Source organism: Haliotis rufescens, unplaced genomic scaffold (assembly GCF_023055435.1).
Source record: "Haliotis rufescens isolate VD_foot unplaced genomic scaffold, xgHalRufe1.0.p SCAF_59, whole genome shotgun sequence".
In the NCBI taxonomy this organism is placed as follows: domain Eukaryota; kingdom Metazoa; phylum Mollusca; class Gastropoda; order Lepetellida; family Haliotidae; genus Haliotis; species Haliotis rufescens.
This window is the reverse complement of record NW_025964323.1, coordinates 1,842,543-1,869,214: the sequence shown is the minus strand read 5'-3', so window position 1 is coordinate 1,869,214 and position 26,672 is coordinate 1,842,543. Positions and strand designations below refer to the sequence as shown.

The 26,672-nt window shown below is 36.8% G+C and overlaps 1 protein-coding gene across 1 annotated transcript; it reads left to right on the top strand.

Annotated features, from left to right (window-relative positions):
- The first annotated feature begins 1,055 nt into the window (after positions 1-1,055).
- On the top strand, positions 1,056-26,403 carry LOC124142856 (phospholipase A and acyltransferase 5-like). Its single transcript, XM_048385438.1, has 8 exons — positions 1,056-1,170; positions 2,916-3,066; positions 3,792-3,921; positions 4,881-4,933; positions 23,648-23,763; positions 24,757-24,934; positions 25,545-25,674; positions 26,269-26,403. Exons 1-8 carry the CDS (start codon positions 1,059-1,061, stop codon positions 26,347-26,349), a joined length of 951 nt encoding a protein of 316 aa, XP_048241395.1. The 5' UTR covers positions 1,056-1,058; the 3' UTR covers positions 26,350-26,403.
- Positions 26,404-26,672: the final 269 nt, after the last annotated feature.

Sequence of the window (26,672 nt, the reverse complement as noted above, 5' to 3'; positions counted from 1 at the left end):
GTACGACGAGAGGCCACAACATTTTAATACTTCAACACTACTACGAGGCGGCACAACATTACAACAGTACGGCAGTACGACGAGGCGGTACAACATTACAACACTACGACTGTACGACGAGGCGGTACAACATAACAACACTACGACAGTTCGACGAGGCGTCGCAACATTACAACTCTACAACAGTACGAGGGTGCACAATATTAAAACACTACGACAATACGACCAAGCGGCACAACATTACAACTCTACAACAGTACGACGAGGGGCACAACATTATAATAATACAACAGTACTACGAGGCGGCACAACTTTACAACACTACGACAACACGACGAGGGGGGACAACATTTTAATACCACAACAGTACTACGAGGCCGCACAACATTATAATACTACGACAGTACGACGAGGCGGTACATTATTACAGCACTACAACAGTACAACGAGGTGGCACAACATTATAATACTACAACAGTACTACGAGGCCGCAAAACATTATAATGCTACGACAGTACGACGAGGCGGTACAACATTAAAACACTACGACTGCACGCCTTACAACAATATAGCATTTAACAATCAGATTTCTGCACACTAACACCCATTTAACGTACGTTAACAACGTACAGAACACCCATTTAATGTACATTAACAACGTACAGACCTAGACTGGAAGTTGGCACAAGACCATGGAACATCGTCTTCCTTAACGACATAGACATTGCAAATCAGTTTCTATTTTTTATCAGGTGGGATTGGTTCCTGAAACCGAGATGGTTTAGAGAGTCGACTAAACAGATCAGACTTTGTTGACTGCGGTGTGGCGTGTTGAAAATGATATCAATGGTGGTTTGTTAGGCCTTCATGATATGTTTGTACTGAACGGCGTCAATCGATATTTATTAACTGTTAGTGGAGCAGCAGAGGCCTTGGTGACTTAGTTTTTGACAATTTTTATGCTCAGTCACTGCTGTTATTGTGTGTATGTGATGCTGTCACACCATGGACTCTTGTACATAGTGTTATTCATAACGCCTTTCGTTTTACAGTTTGGCATGGCGATGGCGTCGATCCAAGACCACAACGACTCCGTGTTGTCGAGCTTGGAGCCCGGTGATCAGGTGGAGTTTGAGAGGGCATTGTACTGTCATTGGGGCGTGTATATTGGTAGGCTGGTCCTAATATTTATGGTTTCTCTTTGACACATTTTAAGAAGCATAAATTACAAATCCTTATCCCTTCTGTACATCTGGCTTCATTACCCGTGTGCTTCATCACCTGTGTGCTACTTGCTATTCTTACTGTACATCTGGCTTTATCCACTTATCTGTATGCTACTTGTTATATATTACTCATTGTTGTCAATGTGCTGCTTATAACAGTTAGTGAGTGATTGAGTTTGGTTTAACGCCGCTTTTAACAGTATTCCAGTTATATCGCGGCGTGTCAGCTGAATGTTGGAGGAAAGCCCGAAGTGATGCAGGTCTCAGACGTTTACCACTTCGGTGAAACCCACGAGCACGGGTATGGTGCTGAAAAACCTAGAAATATAATCGGGACGAACCGTGATTCGAACCCACAATCATAGGTTTCTGGCGTGCCCAAGGGACGCAACTCTGCACAGCGAATCGCGGCGCCTTAGACGACTGGGCCACCCGTGCCCCCTGCTGCTTATAACAACATGTCATACATATATACCTCTCAGAAATATCATTGTTCAATCCTCAGTATTTGAACATGTATCACTGTACAATTTGCTGTACATAAAGTATGGCATGTGGTAGGATAACATCATGTATTCAAAATACATTTGTTTGTGCATTAACTTATCGCAATTAGTTCGGTATGGTAGAATGGAGATAAGCATCCGATGTTTCGTTTTGGAGCCAGATATTGAGTGAAGAGCTATGGGCTCTTCTATTTTGAGCAATCTCATTTAAAATCAGATCTTAGTTCTCGCTATCGCTAAATACATCCCAGTACGGGTCACGTCAGAACAATCTTTCATCCGACAAATCAAAGCGTCGCTTAACAAATCATGAAAGTGACCGTCGGAATGTATTTTCTAATCATGCAACCTCGAAAACATTAACACGGGATTTTCTGAACGACAGTTACGGCCCGTACGACTGATTCCGTCAAAATTATCGTCTATTTCTCCCTTCCGTGGGATAAACATTCGAACGGAGGAGGCGTTGCACGGTACAACCATATATTAGACATTCCAGAATGTTCGTTTGTTCCGTTTTCAAGATATTAAACGAGAGCTGTGTCAATATATTTTTCAAGTGTGGACAAAAATGAAAATCGCTAGGTTGAAACGAGTGCCGTAAAGCTCGGGAGTTCCTCCCACATTAAGCTGACACGCCGTGATATAACTGGAATACTGTTAAAAGCGGCGTTAAACCAAACTCACTCACTCACTCACATATGATTTTCAAATGTCCACCATCAATAATTTAGACGAAAACCTCTTATTGCCCAGTTGTAATGAATGTTTTCCAAACTCTTGGTATAATTAAATATTTGACCTTTGATTTTAAGGTAACACTTTGGCTATCACTATTGTTAATCAGCCAGTATTCAGAAATCGGTCTTTTTCTAGTATGTATTGGAGACTGTCACAAATTCAGGGGTGGTTGAAGTAAAGTACGCTTCTTATGCTTGAATTATCCTGATTTTCTATCGAGACACCATTTACATATTTGGAGCATCCAAGGATTTCCATGATCTACTGCTAACATAAATTTCCTTGCCACTGCCAAATCTGACCAGGATAATTAATAATGTGGGGGTACAGTGTAAGATCAGAATCCATCAGCCATTGTCACCGCCCGCTAACCGTACAAGAATTCCATTCCAGTCTCGAATTTTAGACAGGCATGTGATACGTCGGAACATCTGTCTTCCAGGTGATGGAAACGTGATCCACCTGGCAAGCGTTGATGGTCAGAGCTTTAACAAGGCTGAGAAAGCCGTTGTCCGAAAAGACAAAATCATGGATGTTGCTGGGAATAGCAGGTTGAACAAGAACAACTCAAAGGAGGAGAAATACGGGCTAAAGTAATAAGAACACTCCCTCCCCACTACGCTTCGTCATCATTGTGATAGACTTCTCCGTCAGGGAACAGTTATTGTAATCCAAAATGGATGACGACAGGACATCTGATATTATCATGTTAAAATATTAGTATATTTCTTCGTTCAATCTGTTACATATGGATGGATGGATGGATGGATGGATGGATGGATGGATGGATGGATGGATGGATGGATAGATAGATAGATAGATAGATAGATAGATAGATAGATAGATAGATAGATAGATAGATAGATAGATAGATAGATAGATAGATAGATAGATAGATAGATAAAACACATCTCACATTACTGAACTTGAGTTTACATGTTTATAATATAAGACCAAAGACTTCGTCAGTGTCAGAACAAAATTACAGAATTCATTCAGCTGTTTAGTGTGCGTGACTACCATTGGAATTAACAACTGAACTGCAACGGTGGTCCACTCGGCTTATTCCCCCCTCTCACTAAAACATCCCTCGGGCAGCGATGGGGTAGTGATACTGGATGGTATTCACAGTAAACAGTGTAAAACCTTATCCTTATCCCATAGTTAGTGTAACATACTGGCCATTTCTGGAGAGAGAGAATTCTGTGCAGAATAGAAATTAGGTATATATTTTGAGTTAAAGACATTCGCAAATGTAAACCCGTGCATGTCCAATGTACGTATGACTACACTTCTTGATAGTTTTCTCCCTTTTCAGAGCCTACAGCAAATCCGAGATCGTGAAGAGAGCCACGAGCCAGCTTGGCAGAACAGGGTATAATGTGTTTGCCAGCAACTGTGAGCATTTCGCCTCGTGGTGCTGCTACGACATTGAAATAAGTGACCAGGTGGGAATGTGTAGCTTTGCGCGATGAGCTCTTTGTTCTTTGATCTATAGTTCTGTCATTAGCTCAACTGACTGTGGGAGCGGTGGGATTCAATGGTCCACAAGGTTAAAATATGGGAAGCTCATGACAGACAATTTCGATAATCGGGAAATACTGATGATGTCTAGGACTAATTCCAGTTAACCAAATAAGATCATTTTGGCAAATTGCGACAACATTTGATAATTTTATTATTCTTTAAACATCAAATGCCAATCAACAAAATCAATGATGACAAGTAGAAAGGTCACGTAGCAATGCCATGTTTTGCTTCTATATTTTTCTGGAAGATAAACGTAGACTAACATTGGTAGACTGTGATACTTCAAGGTTGGATTTTACTCACACTAACTTCAACAAATGTTCATAATTTTAGATCAAATTTATCATCTAAACACGACGCTTTCAGTTCACATAACTAGCCAAGTTTGTCAGTATTAAGGGCAAGCGAAGTGAAAAAGAATGATTGCGATTTCGTTGCGAATATCAATTTTCCTAGGTACATTTAGTCAGTTTCCGAGTGAGAAAAAATCATAATATTCGTAGAAAGTATTTAAAAGTCCAAGCGAAAGTGCTGAAATCACAAGTTCCGTAATCCGCTTCCTAAACAAACCTATTTGTAGGCGTGGCCCAAAGATACCGGCGCAGCGGTGACATGTGTTTTCATTGGCTGATAAGTTGTCGCGTTTAGCTATCTTGTGAGTCTTAGCCGTTATACCATATACTGTTTCTGCTATTTCTGTTAATCCTACAAAAATAACAACATTGCATACATTGTTGAGTTTGGGGTAATAAAACACCAGCTGCCCTAGATCCTATTCCACCCCAATATATGCCTGTCAGAGATTAATCCGCTGACTAAACAACTGAATGGAATGTGTACGTGTAGTCTTGATAAAGGTATATTTATATCATTTTAGGTGCGAGACAGTATACAACTGACAACGATGGCGGCTGAAATATTCTTCAACTTGTTAATCGAAAAGAGTTAATGCGAAAAGCGAAAAGGTGGAAGTCTTGAACTTATTGATTCTTTGCAAGAGTTTACAGAATCAACACATCGAAGCTTACCCTGTACTACAGACAAAAAATAAATAACTTCTATTCTTTTAAGCGCCTGGTTTTGTTGTGCATGAAACGTCGAAACATACTTAGAATTAATTTCAACAGGAACTGTTACCTGAGTATATCTTCTTTGATAGGCATTTAGAAGTTTGAGTACTAAGTAAGGATAAGAATTTATGGATGAACAACTTCTTTATTACAATTAAGAGCGACGTTTCGGTGTAGGTTCTAACACCGTTATCAAGTAAGTCTTATCACTTGCTTGATAACGGTGTTAGAACCTACACCGAAACGTCGCTCTTAATGGTAAGAAAGAAGTTGTTCATCCATAAATTCTTATCCTTCCCTGAGTATATATCATTGAATACAAGTCGTTTATAAGTAAGTGAATGTTGCTTAACGCGACAGTCAGTAAATAATTAATATATATCAAAGCGACTAATTTATAATTGAGTCTGCTTTAGCCAATGCATGACACATAAGCAACTTTCCACATTGTTTGCATAAAATAATGACTGCTCATTGTGTCACCACATTGTAATTTATGCTGATATGTGGCTAATTATAATATTTCAAGAAATACAGAATTTAAGAAAAAGTGTATTGCATTTTCCTTGTGAGTAATAATATAGTCAACAATCTCTTAAAATTAGAAATATTGACCCATAGCATTCAAGCTTTGCTCACAAGTTTGAAATGTTATTTACTATCATCACCCAAGAAGAAATCATACGATTTCATTAATTGTAGATTTTAAAGGTGTTATCCCATTTCTGGTCAAAGGCAGATGAGTAATGACATTGGCAAAAAATCTCTTAAAATTAGAGGGGGCATGGGTGGCCCAGTCGTCTAAGGCGCCGCGATTTGCTGTACAGAGTTGCGTCCCTTGGACCCGCCAGAAACCTATGATTGTGGGTACGAATCCCGGTTTGCCCCAATTAGGCTTCTAGGTTTGTCAGCACCATACCCGTGCTCGTGGGTTTCATCGAAGTGGTAAAACGTCGGAGACCTGCATCACTTCCGGCTTTCCTTCAACATTAAGCTGACACACCGTGATATAACTGGAATAATGTTAAAGGCGGCGTTAAACCCAACTCACTCACTCACATAGAATTAGAAATATTACCCAATTACATTCAGATTCTGCTCACAAGCTAGAAATGTGATTTACTATCAGCAGCCAAAAGAAAATCTTAAGATTCTATTATTTGTCCAGTTAATGGGAGTTATCCCATTTCTGGTCGAGGGGAGATTAATAATAATATGGTAAAAAATCTCTTAAAATTGGAAATATTGACCCATTGCATTCAGATCCTGCTCACAAGTTTCAAATGTTATATATTATCATCAGCCAAGATGAGATCTTAAGATTCCATTAAGAGTAGATTCTATAGGTGTTAACCCAGTTCTGGTCGGGTTGATGTGAATAATATTATCGTAAAACAATCTTTTAAAATTAGAAATCTTGACTCATAGCATTCAAACTTTGCTCACAAGTTTGAAATGTTATTTACTATCATCACCTAAGAAGAAATCTTAGGATTTCATTAATTGTAGATTTTATTTCTGGTCGAGGGCAGATGAGTAATTATATTGTCAAAAATCTCTTAAAATTAGAGGGGGCATGGGTGGTCCAGTTGTCTAACGCGCCGCGATTGGCTGTACAGAGTTCCGCCCCTTGGACCCGCCAGAAACCTGTGATTGTATGTCCGAATACCGGTTTGCCCCAATTAGGCTTCTAGGTTTGTCAGCACCATACCCGTGCTCGTGGGTTTCATCGAAGTGGTAAAACGTCGGAGACCTGCATCACTTCCGGCTTTCCTCCCACATTAAGCTGACACACCGTGATATAACTGGACTAATGTTAAAGGCGGCGTTTAACCCAACTCACTCACTCACTTAAAATATGAAATAGAAATATTGACCCATTGCATTCAGATTCTGCTCACAAGCTAGAAATGTGCTTTACTCTCAGCCGCCAAAAGAAAATCTTAAGATTCCATTATTTGTCCAGTTAATAGGCGTTATCCCTTTTCAGGTCGAGGGGAGATGAGTAATAATATGGTCAAAAATCTCTTTAAAATTGGAAATATTGACCCATTGCATTCAGATCCTGCTCTAAAGTTTCCAATGTTATATATTATCATCAGTCAAGATGAAATCTTAAGATTCCATTGAGAGTAGATTTTATAGGTGTTATCCCACTTCTGGTCAAGGTGATATGAATAATAATATAGTCAAAAATCTCTTAAAATTGGAAATATTGATCCATTGCATTCAGATTCTGCTCACAAGTTTGAAATGTTATTTTCTATAAATAAACATGAAGAAATCTTAAGATTCCATTAATTGTAGATTTTAAAGGCGTTATCCCATTTCTGGTTGAGGGGATATGAGTAATCAAATAGCAAAAAAATCTCTTAAAATTAGAAATCTTGACTCATAGCATTCAGGCTTTGCTCACAGGTTTGAAATGTTATTTACTATCATCAGCCAAGAAGAAATCTTAAGATTCCATTAAGTGTAGATTGTATAGGTGTTATCCCATTTCTGGTCAAGGTGATATGAATAATAATATAGTCAAAAATCTCTTAAAATTGGAAATACTGACCCATTGCATTCAGATTCTGCTCACAAGTTTGAAATTTTATTTACTATGAGTAGTCATGAAGAAATCTTAAGATTACGGTAAATTAATTGCAGATTTTATAGGTGTTATCCCATTTCTGGTTGAGGGGATATGAGTAATAAAATAGCAAAAAATCTCTTAAAATTAGAAATATTAACCCATGGCATTCAGATTCTGCTCACAAGGTAGAAATGTGATTTACCATCAGTAGCTCAAAGAAAATCTTAAGATTACCTTAACTGTAGAGTTTAAAGGTGTTCTCCCATTTCTGGTCAAGGCAAGATGAGTAATAATATAGTCAAAATTCTCTTAAAAAAAGAAATATTGACCCATAGCATTCAGATTCTGCTCACAAGTTTGAAATGTGATCTATTATCATCAGTCAAAAGAAAATCTTAAGATTCCATTATTTGTCAAGTTTTTAGGTGTTATCCCATTTCTGGTCAAGGTGATATGAATAATAATATAGTAGAAAATCTCTTAAAATTAGAAATCTTGACTCATAGCATTCAGGCTTTGCTCACAGGTTTGAAATGTTATTTACTATCATCAGCCGAGAAGAAATCTTAAGATTCCATTAAGTGTAGATTTTATAGGTGTTATCCCATTTCTTGTCAAGGTGATATGAATAATAATATAGTAAAAAATCTCTTAAAATTGGAAATACTGACCCATTGCATTCAGATTCTGCTCACAAGTTTGAAATTTTATTTACTATGAGTAGTCATGAAGAAATCTTAAGTTTACGGTAAATTAATTGCAGATTTTATAGGTGTTATCCCATTTCTGGTTGAGGGGATATGAGTAATAAAATAGCAAAAAATCTCTTAAAATTAGAAATATTAACCCATGGCATTCAGATTCTGCTCACAAGGTAGAAATGTGATTTACCATCAGTAGCTCAAAGACAATCTTAAGATTACCTTAACTGTAGAGTTTAAAGGTGTTCTCCCATTTCTGGTCAAGACAAGATGAGTAATAATATAATCAAAATTCTCTTAAAAAAAGAAATATTGACCCATAGCATTCAGATTCTGCTCACAAGTTTGAAATGTGATCTATTATCATCAGTCAAAAGAAAATCTTAAGATTCCATTATTTGTCAAGTTTTTAGGTGTTATCCCATTTCTGGTCAAGGTGATATGAATAATAATATAGTAGAAAATCTCTTAAAATTAGAAATCTTGACTCATAGCATTCAGGCTTTGCTCACAGGTTTGAAATGTTATTTACTATCATCAGCCAAGAAGAAATCTTAAGATTCCATTAAGTGTAGATTTTATAGGTGTTATCCCATTTCTTGTCAAGGTGATATGAATAATAATATAGTCAAAAATCTCTTAAAATTGGAAATACTGACCCATTGCATTCAGATTCTGCTCACAAGTTTGAAATTTTATTTACTATGAGTAGTCATGAAGAAATCTTAAGATTACGGTAAATTAATTGCAGATTTTATAGGTGTTATCCCATTTCTGGTTGAGGGGATATGAGTAATAAAATAGCAAAAAATCTCTTAAAATTAGAAATATTAACCCATGGCATTCAGATTCTGCTCACAAGGTAGAAATGTGATTAACCATCAGTAGCTCAAAGAAAATCTTAAGATTACCTTAACTGTAGAGTTTAAAGGTGTTCTCCCATTTCTGGTCAAGACAAGATGAGTAATAATATAATCAAAATTCTCTTAACAAAAGAAATATTGACCCATAGCATTCAGATTCTGCTCACAAGTTTGAAATGTGATCTATTATCATCAGTCAAAAGAAAATCTTAAGATTCCATTATTTGTCAAGTTTTTAGGTGTTATCCCATTTCTTGTCAAGGTGATATGAATAATAATATAGTAAAAAATCTCTTAAAATTGGAAATATTGACCCATAGCATTCAGATTCTGCGCACAAGTTTGACATGTGATTAACTATCAGCCAAGAAGAAATCTTAACATTCCATTAAGTGTAGATTTTATGATGGTATTGTGTATAAAATGTCATAGGTTGATTATGACCTGTGAACATCTGTATAGATTGATGCATTACCACCTTCCTTGGAAGTGTGTATTTGTCTATTCTAGACTTGCTAAAGCCAAATTGGGGAAAGTGGAAACTGATAGTTTATACTGAGGGGTTCATTGGTCTGTTGAGGGCTCAAACAACTGAATACAGGCGAGAAACTGCTAGCACTGACACTACACAGCTGCCGTAAACATGTCACCAGATGATTCCCCAATTACTACTGAGTAGTTGTCTGTTCAGATCTCTTGCTGCTCAGAAGATTGTTGATACTTGAATTCCAAGGAGGAACTGGCTCTATGAAGGGTGTGAGAACCTCAGTGTAAATTTAAGCAAGGTGATTAGCTCATATAGTTAATGTTGTAGCAAAACAAATAATTTTACTTTACTGGAATTTTTTGAATTCCCTATGGGAATTAACACAAAAGAAGATTTAATATTTTGTGAAATTATTTATAAATCTGTGAAATTTGGATATGATTGTATATGGCAAGGTTATGTTTTAACTTTTTTTTAATGTCCACTTGTCTGGAGCGTATGTCCCACGTTACAGATAACCTATGAGTAACACTAACACTGACCTTTCTCATTTATAATGTCGTAGCAAGCCTATGATACAGCTTCCCCCCCAAAAAAAAAAATATATTCAAGTAGTTGCAAGAAGCAGTATTTGACAAATTGTTATAACGAGCAGCTCTGTTTTGTACACTGTGCTTAATCACAACAACTGCGCAAAATTCTGTTTAGAGTCTGTCTGTGAAAACAATATTCATATCATTATTTTCAAGAAGTTACATGCATACAGTCTTTAAGCTGACATCTTCAAAACTGATATACTAAGCCACAATGATAATAACTGCCTTTCAAAATAAGGCATGTTTTCTTTTTGTCCAACATATTATTGCAGGATTCAAATTACATAACAAGAAGAGTTTTCAGGTTGAACAGATTACCATATTGCTGCCATACAGTCATGACTACTTGGTGCAGACAGAACTAAATGCCAACACAATAATAATAATATTATATAAAAGAACCATACTGTTACACCTTCATCATTTATGAACAAACCATTTACATTTTCTCAATGCTGATAGATATGATGATATAAAAAAACGGGCATATGGAAAGCTGTAGATAAGGAGACCCGTTACATGTGTTACATCCAACCAAAAAACAACACATTATAACCTCAGGATCGACACCTTCTTTAAAGTAAGGGTATACTTTGACTAGTAGCTCAGAATCTCAAAAGTTTTTTATGAGTTCCTGAAGCACATGGCCCAGTCTAGACTAACACCTAGCCTCTTAAATGAACATATTTTACAGATCAAAACAGTTGTTATATTATAGTTATAAAAATATAATAAAAAGGAGAGACTCTTTTGAATATAATTGTTTCAGGGTATGTTATCCAAGGCATGCAATTAGCTGTGCAGAGTCAGTCTTCTTATACATGCCAGAATACTATGATTGTGGGTTCAAGTCACAGAATTGTCCAGGTTATGTTTCTTGGTTTGGCAGCAGAATACCTGTCTTCTTGATTTTTATCAGAGTGGTAAATGTCTTCGAGTTGCATCATGTCCGGCATTCATCTCCCATAAATCTGACATGCCAGGATATGCCTGAAATAATGTAATGTGTCACTAAACGAAGCATATTATTTGCTTCTTGTTCGACACTGCACTTGTCAATATTCCAGCTGCATGATTGTGGCCTGTGAATAATGGAGTCTTGACCAAACAATCCAGGGATTCATACATGCGACATATGGTTATAATACAGCTAAGTAAGATATATGAAAACAACAAGTCTAACATATGATTTACCGCCTTTTTTTAAAAACACTATCCCATCCATAAAGCTTTAATATTATCAAATATATCATTCTGTCAAGAAGGGGCATAACCTTTTTAAAATGTATCACCTGTTGATAGTCAGTTCCATTACAATCTTGCTTTCAAGGCAAAAGTACAAGAATTTTTATTTGAGAAGAAATTGACTTCTAGTATATTATTTGCTCACCAAAGGGTCCATGTAAGATGATGGTAGCAATTTTGTATTCTTTCAAAGATAGCAAAATGGTACATATGAAATAAGAAATTTCACAATAATTAGTTTGCCTCATATTTGAATTTCCTCCTGAATCTTTTGTGATTGTGATTGGCTTAACAATTGTTTTTGCTGGTTTCAGGATTAGAACTGAGAGAGAAACCGGTTATGGGCCGGAAACGCCACATTTGAACAGCAGATAGCCCTGCGAATGCTGAACACACAGTTTTACTGTTGGTACCGCGAGTGCCACATCCATGGATTAGCCGTGAATACGTACAGAAAGCGCTTAAGAAGATAAAAACTACTGAAGAGTTCTTGATTGTGTTTACAGTTACAATGAGTCTACTCACGAAGCAGATAGTTTTACAGATAAAGCGCTTGTTTCAGAACACGTAAAATATTGAAAAGCTTTCATAAGCTGAATTATAATATCGTCAATATGACAGTGAGTAAAAATGCATGCTTAAGAAGTCTTTTCATCCAAAATAATACAACCACGATGTCAAATGTGCAACTGAGAGTTACTTTTAAAGAGAGTTTGAGAGGCAGAAAGCAGGCAGTATGAGACTTTTATGAGTATTTTAAAAAGATATATATCAAATATAATGAAACGGTAGACATTGACCAAGAAGTGTTACTTATAGGCCTTGGACGAGTCCAAATTAACTACCTGGGTACTCAACCCACTATTACCCGACCCTACTCGGGTACCCGCTGTTGGTCCTAAGAGATAGGTACAAATGTGGAACGGGAATAGTTTGACCGTAGCCCTGGCAAAATGTATGTAGATACTCATAGAAAACGATCTGGTTGACTGAAGTTTTACCTGTATTCAAACATAAAGTCAGAAGGAATGTGTGCATAGTCAGAAAGAAATGCGAACATTAGTCACTTATAGAGTAACCGTGGAAGTTCTAGATACTTTTTGTCATCAAACAATATATCACGTGACTAACCAAGGGTCTGGGTTGTCCTGTGGGTATCCGGTCCTACTCAGTACCAGAGTTCCCTGTTCCAGCCCTAGTTAGCTAGTACAAGTTGACAATCAATCAATGATATTCTTGATTGTTATATAACCAAAGATGAAATACACATTCACAGGTCATACACAATCTTAAGACACATAAAGTTACTGGAGTTGATTGCAAATGAGTATTTAAAATTTGCTGAGGGAAAGTTACTCCCTGGTATGGAATAGTAATTAATTTTCAACAGCGGAATAATACCTCAATATTGGCTAAATGGTATTATCTAATCTAATCATGAAAATATTTACTACTACCAGGGTAATAAAAACTGTGTTGGCAATTTCTTTACTGCTGTATTAAGTACGAGAATTGCACAATGTCTAAAACAGAGTGAAATACTGTCAGAAAACGATGGTGGCTTTTGCGGAAGTTGTCAAATATTTAATGATGTCTTTTCTTTGTACACCATGTCTGAACTCCTGAAGCAAAGACAAAAAGAAACTATTCTGTCTTACATAGATTATCAATATGTACATTTTACCTCAACATTCAAGTAGATCTCAATACATTAACTATGGTAATAAGCAGTACTGCTTTGTTCTCGTTTCATTTGCCAGGTACTATTCTCAACAACAAAAGTTCCTGTGACACCAATATTTTAGTGTATTTTTCAAACAAGTAAAGTTTGGTTTTCAATATTGTAGTACATGTATGGAATCAAGTCACAAAAACGCAACTGCTACAGAAAAGCATGCATTCCATGCAAAAGTTGACTTTTATGCAAGCCCCATGCATTTCACTACCCAAGAATGGGTATAAACACATGTGCGTTAACGGGATTCCATATGTATTGTTTAGCAACGTGCTAACAACAACTACTCAGAAAAAAACAACAAAATTACGCAATTATTGAACATTACGAAATGCCACGCCTGTTCGAAAATGAGCGTCTGCGAGCCATTGGTGTGCTTGAAGCAGGATCGAGTCAACGTGATGTTGCAAGACAATTTAACGTCCACAGAAACACCATTTGGTGTTTATGGCAACGTTGGCAACAGACAAATGCAGTCAGAGACCATCCTCAGGGTGGCAGGCCACACGTAACCAATAATCGACAAGACAACTGGATTCGAACAACACACCTACGAAATCGATTCCAGTGACTGCAAGAAGCATCCCTGGCCTTTGACGATTATCTTCACAAACTGTACTTCACCGCCTCAGATGTGCAGTGATTGTCGCCAGAAGACCCGCCAGATGTCCCATTTTGACAGGAAACCACTGTCAAGCACGTCTACAAGCGCGTCTACGCTGGACGGCCATGCAGTGGGGACAAGTTCTATTCACTGACGAGTCTCGTTTTCACCACAGCCACAGTGATGGACGGATTCGAGTGTACCGACGTCGAGGTGAACGTTACGTCAATCATTGTGTCATGGAAAAAGATCGGTTCGGGGGCGGCAGCGTTATGGTATGGGGTGGGATTACAGCAAGACAGAGGACCTGTTTGATAGTGGTAGAGGGAAATCTCAATGGACAGCGCTACCGCGCCGAGATCATCGTCCCTTTTGTATTACCATATTTCCGTTGTCATGGCCCAGGCATTACCTTCAGCATGACAACGCCCGGCCTCATATTGCTGGACTTGTCATCCCAATCGAGCACATGTGGGAGGAGATGGATCGGCGCCTTCGGCGTCAACCATGTGTTCCACAGACACTCCAGGAACTTCGAAACATACTCCAGCAGATATGGACAGATATCCCACAGGACTTTGTGCCATGCCTGGTCCATTCCATGAGACAAAAATGTGTTGCTTGCATCGCAACCAGAGGTGGACACACAAGCTATTGATTTGTAAATTGACATTTTGGCATGTTCATGTTTTTTATATGAAATCACGCATTTTCTGAAGTCAGTATGGCAAATTAAACCCTTTGAACACTTACAGGAGTCTTTAATCTGTTGCAAACCAAAATTGTTTCAGATTTGGTAAAAAACATAACTTTGCATTAAATCTTATTCAATGTCACAGGAACTTTTGTTGTCGGTATATATTATTACTTATATGGTCTCGACCAGAAAAAGGGAGAAAACCTGTAAAATCTACAGTTAATGGAATCTTATGATTTTCTTTCAGCTGATGATAGTAAATAACATTTCAAACTTGTGAACAGAATCTGAATGTAATGGGTCAATATTTCTAATTTTATGAGATTTTCTACTGTATTATCATATAATGGGTAGGTTTCTCGGCAGAATAAAGCCAATGGATAAAAACGATATCCGTTGGAGTCATATGCGGATAGAGATGCAAATATCAAAGGTCAAGTTGGGACTTCTTTCACTGTTTATAAACAAACATTGCATCGCCATTGTCATTCGGCGAGCGAGTCAGAATTAACCATTGGGAATCTGGAGAATTAACCATTGGGAATCTGGAATAATATCAATTACTGTCTAGGCTCGCTAAATACAATGTTTATTCCTAATACAGGATATTTACCATCCCCAAACACACTTGCGTGATAACCTCTTTTTATCACTCGTCACGCGGAAGACCCGGGCTCAGTTCCCAACATACATGTAGGTACAATGTGTGAAGCCCATGTCTGGTGTCCCCTGGAATATTGCTAAAAGCGGCGTAAAACCATACTCACTCACTCGCTCAACCATAAATGGAATAACACCTTTAAAATCTACAGTTAATTAATATCTGAAGTTTTCTTCATGGCTGCTGATAGTTAATCACATTTCAAACTTGTGAGCAGAATCTGTGTGCTATGGTTCAATATTTCTAATTCAAAGAGATTTTCTACTATATTATTATTCGTATCACCTCAACCAGAAATGGGATAACACCTATAAAATCTACATTTAATTGAATCTTAAGATTTCTTCTTTGTTACTGTCAGTTAATAGCTTTCGTAACTTGTGAACAGAATCTTAATGTAATGGGTCAATATTTCTAATTTTATGTGATTTTATACTACATTATCACTCTAATCACCTCAACCATAAATGGAATAATGCCTTTAAAATCTACAATTAATGGGACCTTAAGATTTCTTCATGACTACTGATAGTAAAAAACATTTCAAACTTGTGAGCAGAATCTGAATGCAATGGGTCAATATTCGTTATAGGTTCGACATCAGATGCTAGGGTAGTGACACCTCGCGAATGGGTTCGACGTTAGCGTGCAGAGCTTTAAGAGACTTTTTACTATTTAATGACTCATATCACCTTGACCAGAAGTGGGATAATGCCTTTAAAATCTACAATTAATGGAATCTTAATATTTCTTCTTGGCTGCAGACAGTAAATAACATTTCGCACTTGTGTACAGAATCTTTATGTAATGTGTCAATAATACTAATTTTAAGAGATTTTTGACTCTTTTATGACTCATATCACCTTGACCAGAAGTGGGATAATGCCTTTCAAATCTACAATTAATGGAATCTTATTTAGTCTTCTTGGCTGCAGAAAGTAAATAACATTTCGCACTTGTGGACAGAATCTTTATGTAATGGGTCAATAATACTAATTTTAAGATATTTTTGACTATTTTATGACTCATATCACCTTGACCAGAAGTGGGATAATGCCTTTAAAATCTACAATTAATGGAATCTTATTATGTCTTCTTGGCTGCAGAAAGTAAACAAGATTTCGCACTTGTGGACATAATCTTTATGTAATGGGTTAATAATACTAATTTTAAGATATTTTTGACTATTTAATGACTCATATCACCTTGACCAGAAGTGGGATAATGCCTTTAAAATCAACATTAATGGAATCTTCATATTTCTTCTTGGCTGATGATAGTAAATAACATTTCGCACTTGTGGACAGAATCTTTATGTAATGTGTCAATAATACTAATTTTAAGAGATTTTTTACTATTTTATGACTCATATCACCTTGACCAGAATTAGGATAATGCCTTGAAAATCTACAATTAATGGAATCTTATTATGTCTTCTTGGCTGCAGAAAGTAATTCGCACTTGTGGACAGAATCTTTATGTAATGGGTCAATAATACTAATTTGAAGAGATTTTTGACTATTTTATGACTCATATCACCTTGACCATAAGTGGGATAATGCCTTTCAAATCTACAATTAATGGAATCTTATTATGTCTTCTTGGCTGCAGAAAGTAAATAACATTTCGCACTTGTGGACAGAATCTTTATGTAATGAGTCAATAATACTAATTTTAAGAGATTTTTTACTATCTTATGACTCATATCACCTTGACTAGAAGTGGGATAATGCCTTTAAAATCTACATTAATGGAATCTTCATATTTCTTCTTGGCTGCAGATAGTAAATAACATTACGCACTTGTGGACAGAATCTTTATGTAATGGGTCAATAATACTAATTTTAAGAGATCTTTTACTATTTTATGACTCATATCACCTTGACCATAAATCGGATAATACCTTTTAAATCTACAATTAATGGAATCTTAATATTTTTTCTTGGCTGATGATAGTAAATAACATTTCGCACTTGTGGACAGAATCTTTATGTAATGGGTCAATAATACTAATTTTAAGATATTTTTGACTATTTTATGACTCATATCACCTTGACCAGAAGTGGGATAATGCCTTTAAAATCTACAATTAATGGAATCTTATTATGTCTTCTTGGCTGCAGAAAGTAAATAACATTTCGGACTTGTGGACATAATCTTTATGTAATGAGTGAATAATACTAATTTGAAGAGATTTTTTACTATATTATGACTCATATCACCTTGACTAGAAGTGGGATAATGCCTTTAAAATCTACGTTAATGGAATCTTCATATTTCTTCTTGGCTGCAGATAGTAAATAACATTTCGCACTTGTGGACAGAATATTTATGTAATGGGTTAATAATACTAATTTTAAGAGATTTTTTACTATTTTATGAATCATATCACCTTGACCAGAAGTGGGATAATGCCTTTAAAATCTACATTAATGGAATCTTAATATTTCTTCTTGGCTGCAGATAGTAAATAACTTTTCGCACTTGTGGACAGAATCTTTATGTAATGTGTCAATAATTCTAATTTTAAGAGATTTCTTACTATTTTATGACTCATATCACCTTGACCAGAAGTGGGATAATGCCTTTCAAATCTATAATTAATGGAATCTTATTATGTCTTCTTGGCTGCAGAAAGTAAATAACATTTCGCACTTGTGGACAGAATCTTTATGCAATGAGTCAATAATACTAATTTTAAGAGATTTTTTACTATATTATGACTCATATCACCTTGACCAGAAGTGGGATAATGCCTTTAAAATCTACATTAATGGAATCTTAATATTTCTTTTTGGCTGCAGAAACTAAATAACATTTTGCACTTGTGGACAGAATCTTTATGTAATGGGTCAATAATACTAATTTTAAGATATTTTTGACTATTTTATGACTCATATCACCTTGACCAGAAGTGGGATAATGCCTTTAAAATCTACATTAATGGAATCTTCATATTTCTTCTTGGCTGCAGATAGTAAATAACATTTCGCACTTGTGGACAGAATCTTTATGTAATGAGTCAATAATACTAATTTTAAGAGATTTTTTACTATATTATAACTCATATCGCCTTTACCAGAAGTGGGATAATGCCTTTAAAATCTACATTAATGGAATCTTAATATTTCTTTTTGGCTGCAGAAACTAAATAACATTTTGCACTTGTGGACAGAATCTTTATGTAATGGGTCAATAATACTAATTTTAAGATATTTTTGACTATTTTATGACTCATATCACCTTGACCAGAAGTGGGATAATGCCTTTAAAATCTACATTAATGGAATCTTCATATTTCTTCTTGGCTGCAGATAGTAAATAACATTTCGCACTTGTGGACAGAATCTTTATGTAATGGGTCAATAATACTAATTTTAAAATATTTTTGACTATTTTATGACTCATATCACCTTGACCAGAAGTGGGATAATGCCTTTAAAATCTACATTAATGGAATCTTAATATTTCTTCTTGGCTGCAGATGGTAAATAACATTTCGCAATTGTGGACATAATCTTTTATGTAATGGGACAATAATACTAATTTTAAGAGATATTTGACTATTTTATGACTTATATCACCTTGACCAGAAGTGGGATAATACCTTTTAAATCTACAATTAATGGAATCTTAATATTTCTTCTTAGGTGCAGATAATAAATAACATTTTGCACTTGTGGACAGAATCTTTATGTAATGGGTCAATAATACTAATTTGAAGAGATTTTTGACTATTTTATGACTCATATCACCTTGACTAGAAGTGGGATAATGCCTTTCAAATCTACAATTAATGGAATCCTATTATGTCTTCCTGGCTGCAGATAGTAAATAACATTTCGCACTTGTGGACATAATCTTTATGTAATGGGTCAATTATATTAATTTTAAGATATTTTTTACTTTTTAATGACTCATATCACCTTGACCAGAAGTGGGATAATGCCTTTAAAATCTACATTAATGGAATCTTCATATTTCCTCTTGGCTGCAGATAGTAAATAACATTTCGCACTTGTGGACAGAAACTTTATGTAATGGGTCAATAATACTAATTTTAAGAGATTTTTTACTATTTTATGACTCATATCACCTTGACTAGAAGTGGGATAACACCCATAAAATCTACATTAATGGAATCTTAATATTTCTTCTTGGCTGAAGATAGTAAATATCATTTCGCACTTGTGAACAGAATCTTAATGACATGGGTCAATACTGTTATTTTTAAGAGACCTTTTACTATATTCTCCCTCATGTCCCTTTGACCAGAAATGGGATAGCCCTTTCACATGTACAATTACTGGAATACTTGTAGCTGTTGACAATACAACTTATATGCACATATTGAGGGGGCAAAGTCCACGATTGGTATTGATTTTTATTAATAATTGATTAGATATTTACCATTGTATTACTGTAATCAAACCGTGCAGAAGCGGCATAACACCTTTAAAATCTATTAACTGTTGAATATTTATAATTAATGTTAGCTTTTGAAAGTGATTAGGACCACAAACTTAGCAAATATTGAGAGAGGTCATAATTGGTACTTTTATTGCGAGTATTATACCAATAAGTGTGTTACACAAGGAGTGTCAGAATTCAGAAATTCTTGTATTTACCGAGTGAAGGTGAGGGTGAGGGTAATACATGGATTCTTATACTATCTTATACTAATACATGGATTCATGGTACTATCTTATTCCGTTTATTTTACCTTCCACTGTCAGGGGTGCGATTGGTTAGTGTATTGGTCAAAGCGTCCGCTCGTCACGTCGAAGGCCCGGACTCGATTCCAATCATATGTTCAATGAGTAAACCCTATTTCTGGTGCCCCGTGCCATGATACTCCAGGAATGCGGCTAAAAGCAGTGTAAATACATATTCACCCACTTACTCACTCCTTCTACAGACGTCTATCCACAAGGCCAGTCAGGCAGTTGATTTCGTGTAGAAGTGGTCCCCAACAACACATACTTAATTTTAATTGTCTTACTAGGTGACTTCATGGATCGGAGGCTCAACGTCCTACGACGTGCTGGATGTTTGCTTATAATATCAATCACTATTTTACTCACTGCCCATGTGGACCAACATTTTACTGGAAGAACCGGTAACAGCAAAGCTGAGCATGCAGGTAATATTCCCTTGATCGGATGGTGAGTCCGGCTTACAATCGTATAATGAGAGGCGACTAAAGAGCCTCGGGTAGTCAGGTTCGTTATTTGGTTGATTGCGAGACATCGTACATGTCGACGTGGGAAGTTGTTCATACCTAAACAAATCGTTTATTTACATGTATTTATATCGGGGTACATGACACACAATAAACGAAGTCACTATACAAGCAAGCCCACCCGGTCCATCGATTGTGGTGCCCGTGAAGATCCGGGGTAGAATAGGTCTTTTCAGCAATCAATGCTTGCCCTAAAAGGCGACTATGCTTGTCGTAAAAGGTGACTAACGGGATTGGGTGGTCTGGCTCACTGACTTGGTTGATGCATGTTATCATATCCCAATTGCATGGATCGATGCTCATGATGTCAGTCACTGGTTGTCTGGTTCAGACTCGATTATTTACAGACCGCCGTCATATAGCTGGAATATTGTTGAGTGCGGCGTTCAACAACCAACCAACCATCGACTGTCGCCTCACATGACAAGCGAAGCGGTGGGTATATTTTAAGCAATGCCCAACATAGACATACAAAATGCACTGTCCATGCATCATCGTGATTTAAAGCTATATATATAAATATATTATTTCGACTTGCTTCAATATATCTTTCCTTTATTTCAAATTGAAGCTGTATGGTTCCTAAAACACTATGGAGTAACTATATACTCCTTTCTGTTAGGTCTGGTTAACTGGTGCATGCATGCATGAGCAGTCATATCCGTCTTACCGTTTATATCTGTTAGTTATACATTAATATTTATACATTTATTATAAATTTGCACACCAAACTTCTGACCTTGCATTACCTACATCATGTATATGTGATAGGGTTAAGTTAAGGAGGTATTTGAGATTACCACTAACTTGTATATGTGGATAGATTGCCACTCTGAAACAATCGTCAAAATCCAGCTTGGATACATCTTAGCATGTTTCAAAGCTTACATTGGTCTGCATCTACAGCATTCTGAAGTATTTATAATATAATAAATCCGATACAAACCCTCTATCGTTATCTATCGTTCTGATTGATGTATAGTTTATATCCGAAAAACACACACACAAGCCCACCACCCCCCACCCCACCTCACCCCACCCCGCGTCTTTCATTTATAATGATGTATATAACATGTCTAATATACAACACCCTGCGTTTCATTCTAAGTAATGTATATTTTATGTCCGATGTACCTGTGCACTTCCCTGTAACTTTGTAAAATGAATTATCAAACACTTTCATCTTGTGTAATTTTCGCCTCAATCTTCCGGCAAACCATATACAATTAACCCATCGAACTAATTAAAAGAAGTGGAAAGAGCTTGTCTAAATGCAGAGGGAAGTGAAATAATTGTTTTAAAAAAATATATAAATATGATTTTTCACATCTATTCATGTGTGAATGACAAGGATTCCCTTCAGCACAGTTACAATAAATTAATTAATGAGGATACATGTTTTGCATATCTATTTACATCGTCGGATTGGAGGAGACCGCACGTTAACTTGGGCCACGAACAACAGAATACGTAAAATTGTTTTCAGTTACAAACAAAACAAAAACTAAATGGAATGCATATTGTGTAAAGGCTCTTTTATTCTACGGCCACAATCCGAAATATTTCAGAAACCTCTCGAGTTACTGCTTTTACTATTGTAATATGGATGATTCTATTACATTCTATACACTGTTGTGACCACAATGTGATGTAGAAACACATCCTTGATTTTAATTATTGATCTAATCATAACATCATTTGTGAATAGAAATATCGTACAGACACAGTGACATTTGTGCATAAATGTGAATTGCCGCACAGAAAGGCGTGTGAATATTTGTCAAGTACAAAAATAACAAAATAATAATAATAACTGAAGATGTTTCCAATTTATAGTGAAGAATTTAATGGGGGTTATTTATTTGGAATGGAACATGGAAATATACAAAAGATCATATTCAGTATGGTTCCCCCAAAAATATAAATTAAATCATATTCCGCATATATATCGCCATGCGTTTTAGAGCTAACCGAAAGCATTACCGCAGTAAATGGGGTTTTATGAAATTGTGGACTGTTTATCCCAGTTCTGGTCGTATCCCAGTTCTGGTCGCAACAAACGCCGACGCTCTACCACTGGACTACGAGCGCTAGCACTTGTAGCCTGTGCTCGTTTAACGGGTCATTAGCATCCCATTAACGAGCATGCGTAATTCAGAAAACAATGAATTGCGCAGGCACGAGACGTCAGTGTCCGCTCTCCCATTCATCTTTTCTTGAAACCACACCCGCCATCGGATTAACTCGGTTAACGTTTGAAAAGGTAAGAAATTATGGCTAACTCTTGCCCAAATCAAGCTCACGTGAAGCGTGAGTCACATGAGCGTGAGGCACGGTAACGGTATAGCGAGACAGCAGTAGCACTAAAGCGCGGTAGAGCTCGGGCTGCGCCAGGTAAACTGCATTGTTGCCTACCCCGTTAAACGAGCACTGATTTCATGTGATAGCGCTCGTAGTCCAGCGGTAGAGCGAAATTAACTGTCGATATTTCGGTAAGTAAGGAACATTAATCGAATGTAGATGACTTGTACATGTGTAGAAATGTGTTATCGATCAATCTACGGCCAGAAATGCGCTTGACAATAAGCGTATAATAATAAAGTCGCCTTGGATATCGAATGAAAACAAATCGGCAAGATGGCGAGTGACGCTCTTTTTCTCTACTTACATATAGGGGGTATATATTTTTATTTACTAACGAGTTCCTGTGGATGAAAGCCCGAAGAGTCTTGAGTGAATCGTAGCTATGTAATTTATGTCAATTTTAAGGCGTGTGTCATTCCCACTTTATCTGATGAGCAATATTTCGGAAGCAATAATTTTTGTTTGTGCTTTGTTACTTGAATTTGTAATAGTCTCGCCGAAGTCTGTTCATTGATCTTATGGGACCAACCATTTCATCTTGTTGGGACGGATGATAGGTCACCTCATTTAATTATTTTGTTTGTGTTGGCATATAGGTCGATGGGGCGACAAAGAGAAAAGAAATCATAGCCTTTGTTGGAGACTGCATAGTTACAGAGTAAAGAGAAATGCCGTCCTGTTGGCATATATATAGGTAGCTAGGGTGATACAAAGAAAAAAAAAAATCATATCCTTTATTTTCCTTAGAAAGAAAAACATTGCTGGAGACTTCACCAACCGCATAGTTAAAAAGTAAAGAGAAATGTCGCCCCGTGAAGTCCAGCGCCAAAACAGGACAGTACTTAAGAGCTTGACAGAAGGCGATCTGGTGCAATTCGATCGAGGAGTGTACTCGCACTGGGCAGTATACGTTGGTAAGTGTACTGTAACAGAATATTAATGCACATTCTTGTGTTTGTTTGCTTGTTTGTTGTTTAATGCTGCACTCAGCAATATTCTAGTTCAAATGTGCATGGCGGTGGCCAGTAAATAATCGTTCTTTGATCAAACAATCCAGTGGTTAATATTGCTTTTGTTTATTTGCTGTGTGAGATCACTCTCATCAATATCCCATTTATATGTCGCGGGCTGTAAATAATCACGTCTGGTTCAGACAATCCAGTGATTGACATCATGAGCATAGATCCGTGCAACTGAGGGGGATTTACGGATAAGAATATAGGTCCCTGCAACCTATGCCCTATGCAGGTAATGTTATCCACACGGGAGTGTTTTCCCACCGGTCAGTATACGTTGTAAGTATACTGTAATGTACGTTCTTGTGTTTGTTTGATTGTTTGTTGTTTAATGCTGCACTTATTCTAGCTTCAATGTATATGACGATGGCCTGTAAAAACTCGATAATTGATCAGTCAATACAGTGATTAATTTTTCTGTTTTTGTTTGTTTGCTGTTTGACACAACACTGGATTGTCTGGTCCAGGCTCGATTATTCACAGACCGCCGTCATATAGATTGAATATTGCTGAGTGCAGCGTTAAACGACAAACAAATCAAATCAATATTGGTTGCTAAAAAACCCGGTTCATTTGAAATTATAGACAGTGCAGGTTATTGCCCGTCGTTGTCACACTTTTCATATTCTTCATTAGTGCCAAGGAATTTATTTCAAATGATCACATGGTTATTGTATGTTTAATAATATATTTCACTTGAAACCATCTCAGATAGTAAGAAGAGCATTGTCCCAAATTGTAGAGGTTGGGTACAATTTGCTTTTTAAGAACTGTGAACACTTTGCCTCATGGTGGCGGTATAGCTTGAATGTTGCTGAGTTCAGTCTTTAACAACAAAAACAAAACAAAACAACAAAGCATGTATATTTAATAGTGGACACTTTTATTCAGGTGGCAATGAAGTCGTGCACTTGTCTGGAGTCGATGGTGCAATGGGAAGTCATATGGGTCACTCATGCACAATAAGTGGAGTAGAGTATGGCAAAGGAATTGTTCGCAGAGATAACTTCTGGGATGTTGTTAGTGACCGCATGGTGCACAAGAACAACTCAAAGGACGAGGAACTGGAGTAAGTTTCGTTTGAATAACACTGTAACATGTATCTAATCGAGTCGGCACCAGACACACTTGTGATTGCTATGTAACTGTTACCTCAATATCGGTTGACCCGTGAAGATTCCGGGGTAGAACAGGTCTTCAGCAGCCCATGCTTGACGTAAAAGGCGACTATGCTTGTCGTAAGAGGCGACGAACAGGATCGGGTGGTCAGGCTCGCTGACTTGGTTGATGTATGTCATCGATCCCAATTGTGTGGATCGATGCTCATGATATCAATCACTGGATTGTCTGGTCAAGACTCGATTATTTACAGACCACCGTCATATAGCTGGAATATTGCTGAGTGCGGCGTTAAACAACAAACCAACCAACCAACCAACCAATCAATATCGGTTGCTATAAAACACAAACACACCAACCAACCAATCAATATCGGTTGCTATAAAACACAAACACAACAACCAACCAATCAATATCGGTTGCTAAAAACGCTTTATTTGGTATAAACAGTTGTTCTTGCCAGTCATTGCCGCTTTTTGCATATTCTCCATTATTGCAAAGGAATTATTTTCAAACGATCACATGGTCGTTTTATGTTTCATAAAATGTTTTATTTACAGACACTTCGACCCCCCTGAGATAGTAAGAAGAGCATTGTCCCAAATTGGAGAGGTTGGGTACAACTTGATCTTTAAGAACTGTGAACACTTTGCCTCATGGTGCCGGTACAACATAGAACAAAGTGATCAGGTCTGTGTTTAACTGTTCCTTTGCCAATTTAATTTGTCTTCCACTAAGCACTGTAAAATGGATATCCTATGCAATTGAGACGCGATGACATGCATCAACCAAGTCGGCGAGTCTGACCACCCGATCCCGTGAATCGCCTCTTACGCCAAGCATGGGTTGCTGAAGACCTATTCTAACCAAAGTCAGGAATGTATTGTTGCAAATGTCAATGCTGCATCTTAATTGATAACGTCAGCACCAGAGAATAGTGAGTCTCGATTACCCGACGAAATAGATTCCCTTAGGCGTAAGAGGCAAAATAGTCGGAAGATTTTGTGAATGGTTCCATAAAAAACAATCATGACACCTGGTGCTCGCGAGAAGGGTAAGCATGTCCTTCTTTACCGTACAGCAGTACTCCGGCCATAGGACATCTGCCTGTAAAACAATTAATTTTGGCCCAGCAGTTCAATCAATACACCCAGCATGTTCAGCAACATTTAATATTTGTCTTTGCAAAATCCTAGGATTAAATTAGTTTTGTCCTGAATTTAAGGGAACAAATTTTCAGTGTAGAAAACAAATCACATGTAAATTGTTTTCGTTTTCTTTCAGGTTGAATATCTGGTTACTGGCTCAATTCTTGCGCTGATGGCAGTGGCGATATTGGCTGCCTTGCATATAGGTGGTCAATAGGACAAAAAGAAACAATAAGAGTACTGATATGTATAATTTCCACCTTGACGTTGGTATAAGTGAAACAGAACATATCAATTGGCAAAAGTGTAGATTGCGTGCGCCACTTTTGCCCACAAATAGGTAGCGACCCACAGGTTTCTACCACATCCGTGACCAATTCGTACTATTCCGTGCCCTATGTGTTCTCTGTCCATATTGTTGTGACAGTTTTACCGTTCTGTTTTTTGTATTAAAGAACTATTTATCCATAATTGTGTCTTCTTTGTGTTAGCCATAGTATTTGACCTAGCATCATACTGTTGCAGTTCATAAAGCACTTG

Coding starts and splice junctions, on each gene's coding strand:
- LOC124142856 (XM_048385438.1), top strand. CDS start 1,059: ATGGCGATGGCGTCGATCCAAGACCACAACGACTCCGTGTTGTCGAGC. Junction 3,067..3,791: donor GAGGAGAAATACGGGCTAAA/GTAATAAGAACA, acceptor CTCCCTTTTCAG/AGCCTACAGCAAATCCGAGA. Junction 24,935..25,544: donor TCAAAGGACGAGGAACTGGA/GTAAGTTTCGTT, acceptor TTTTATTTACAG/ACACTTCGACCCCCCTGAGA.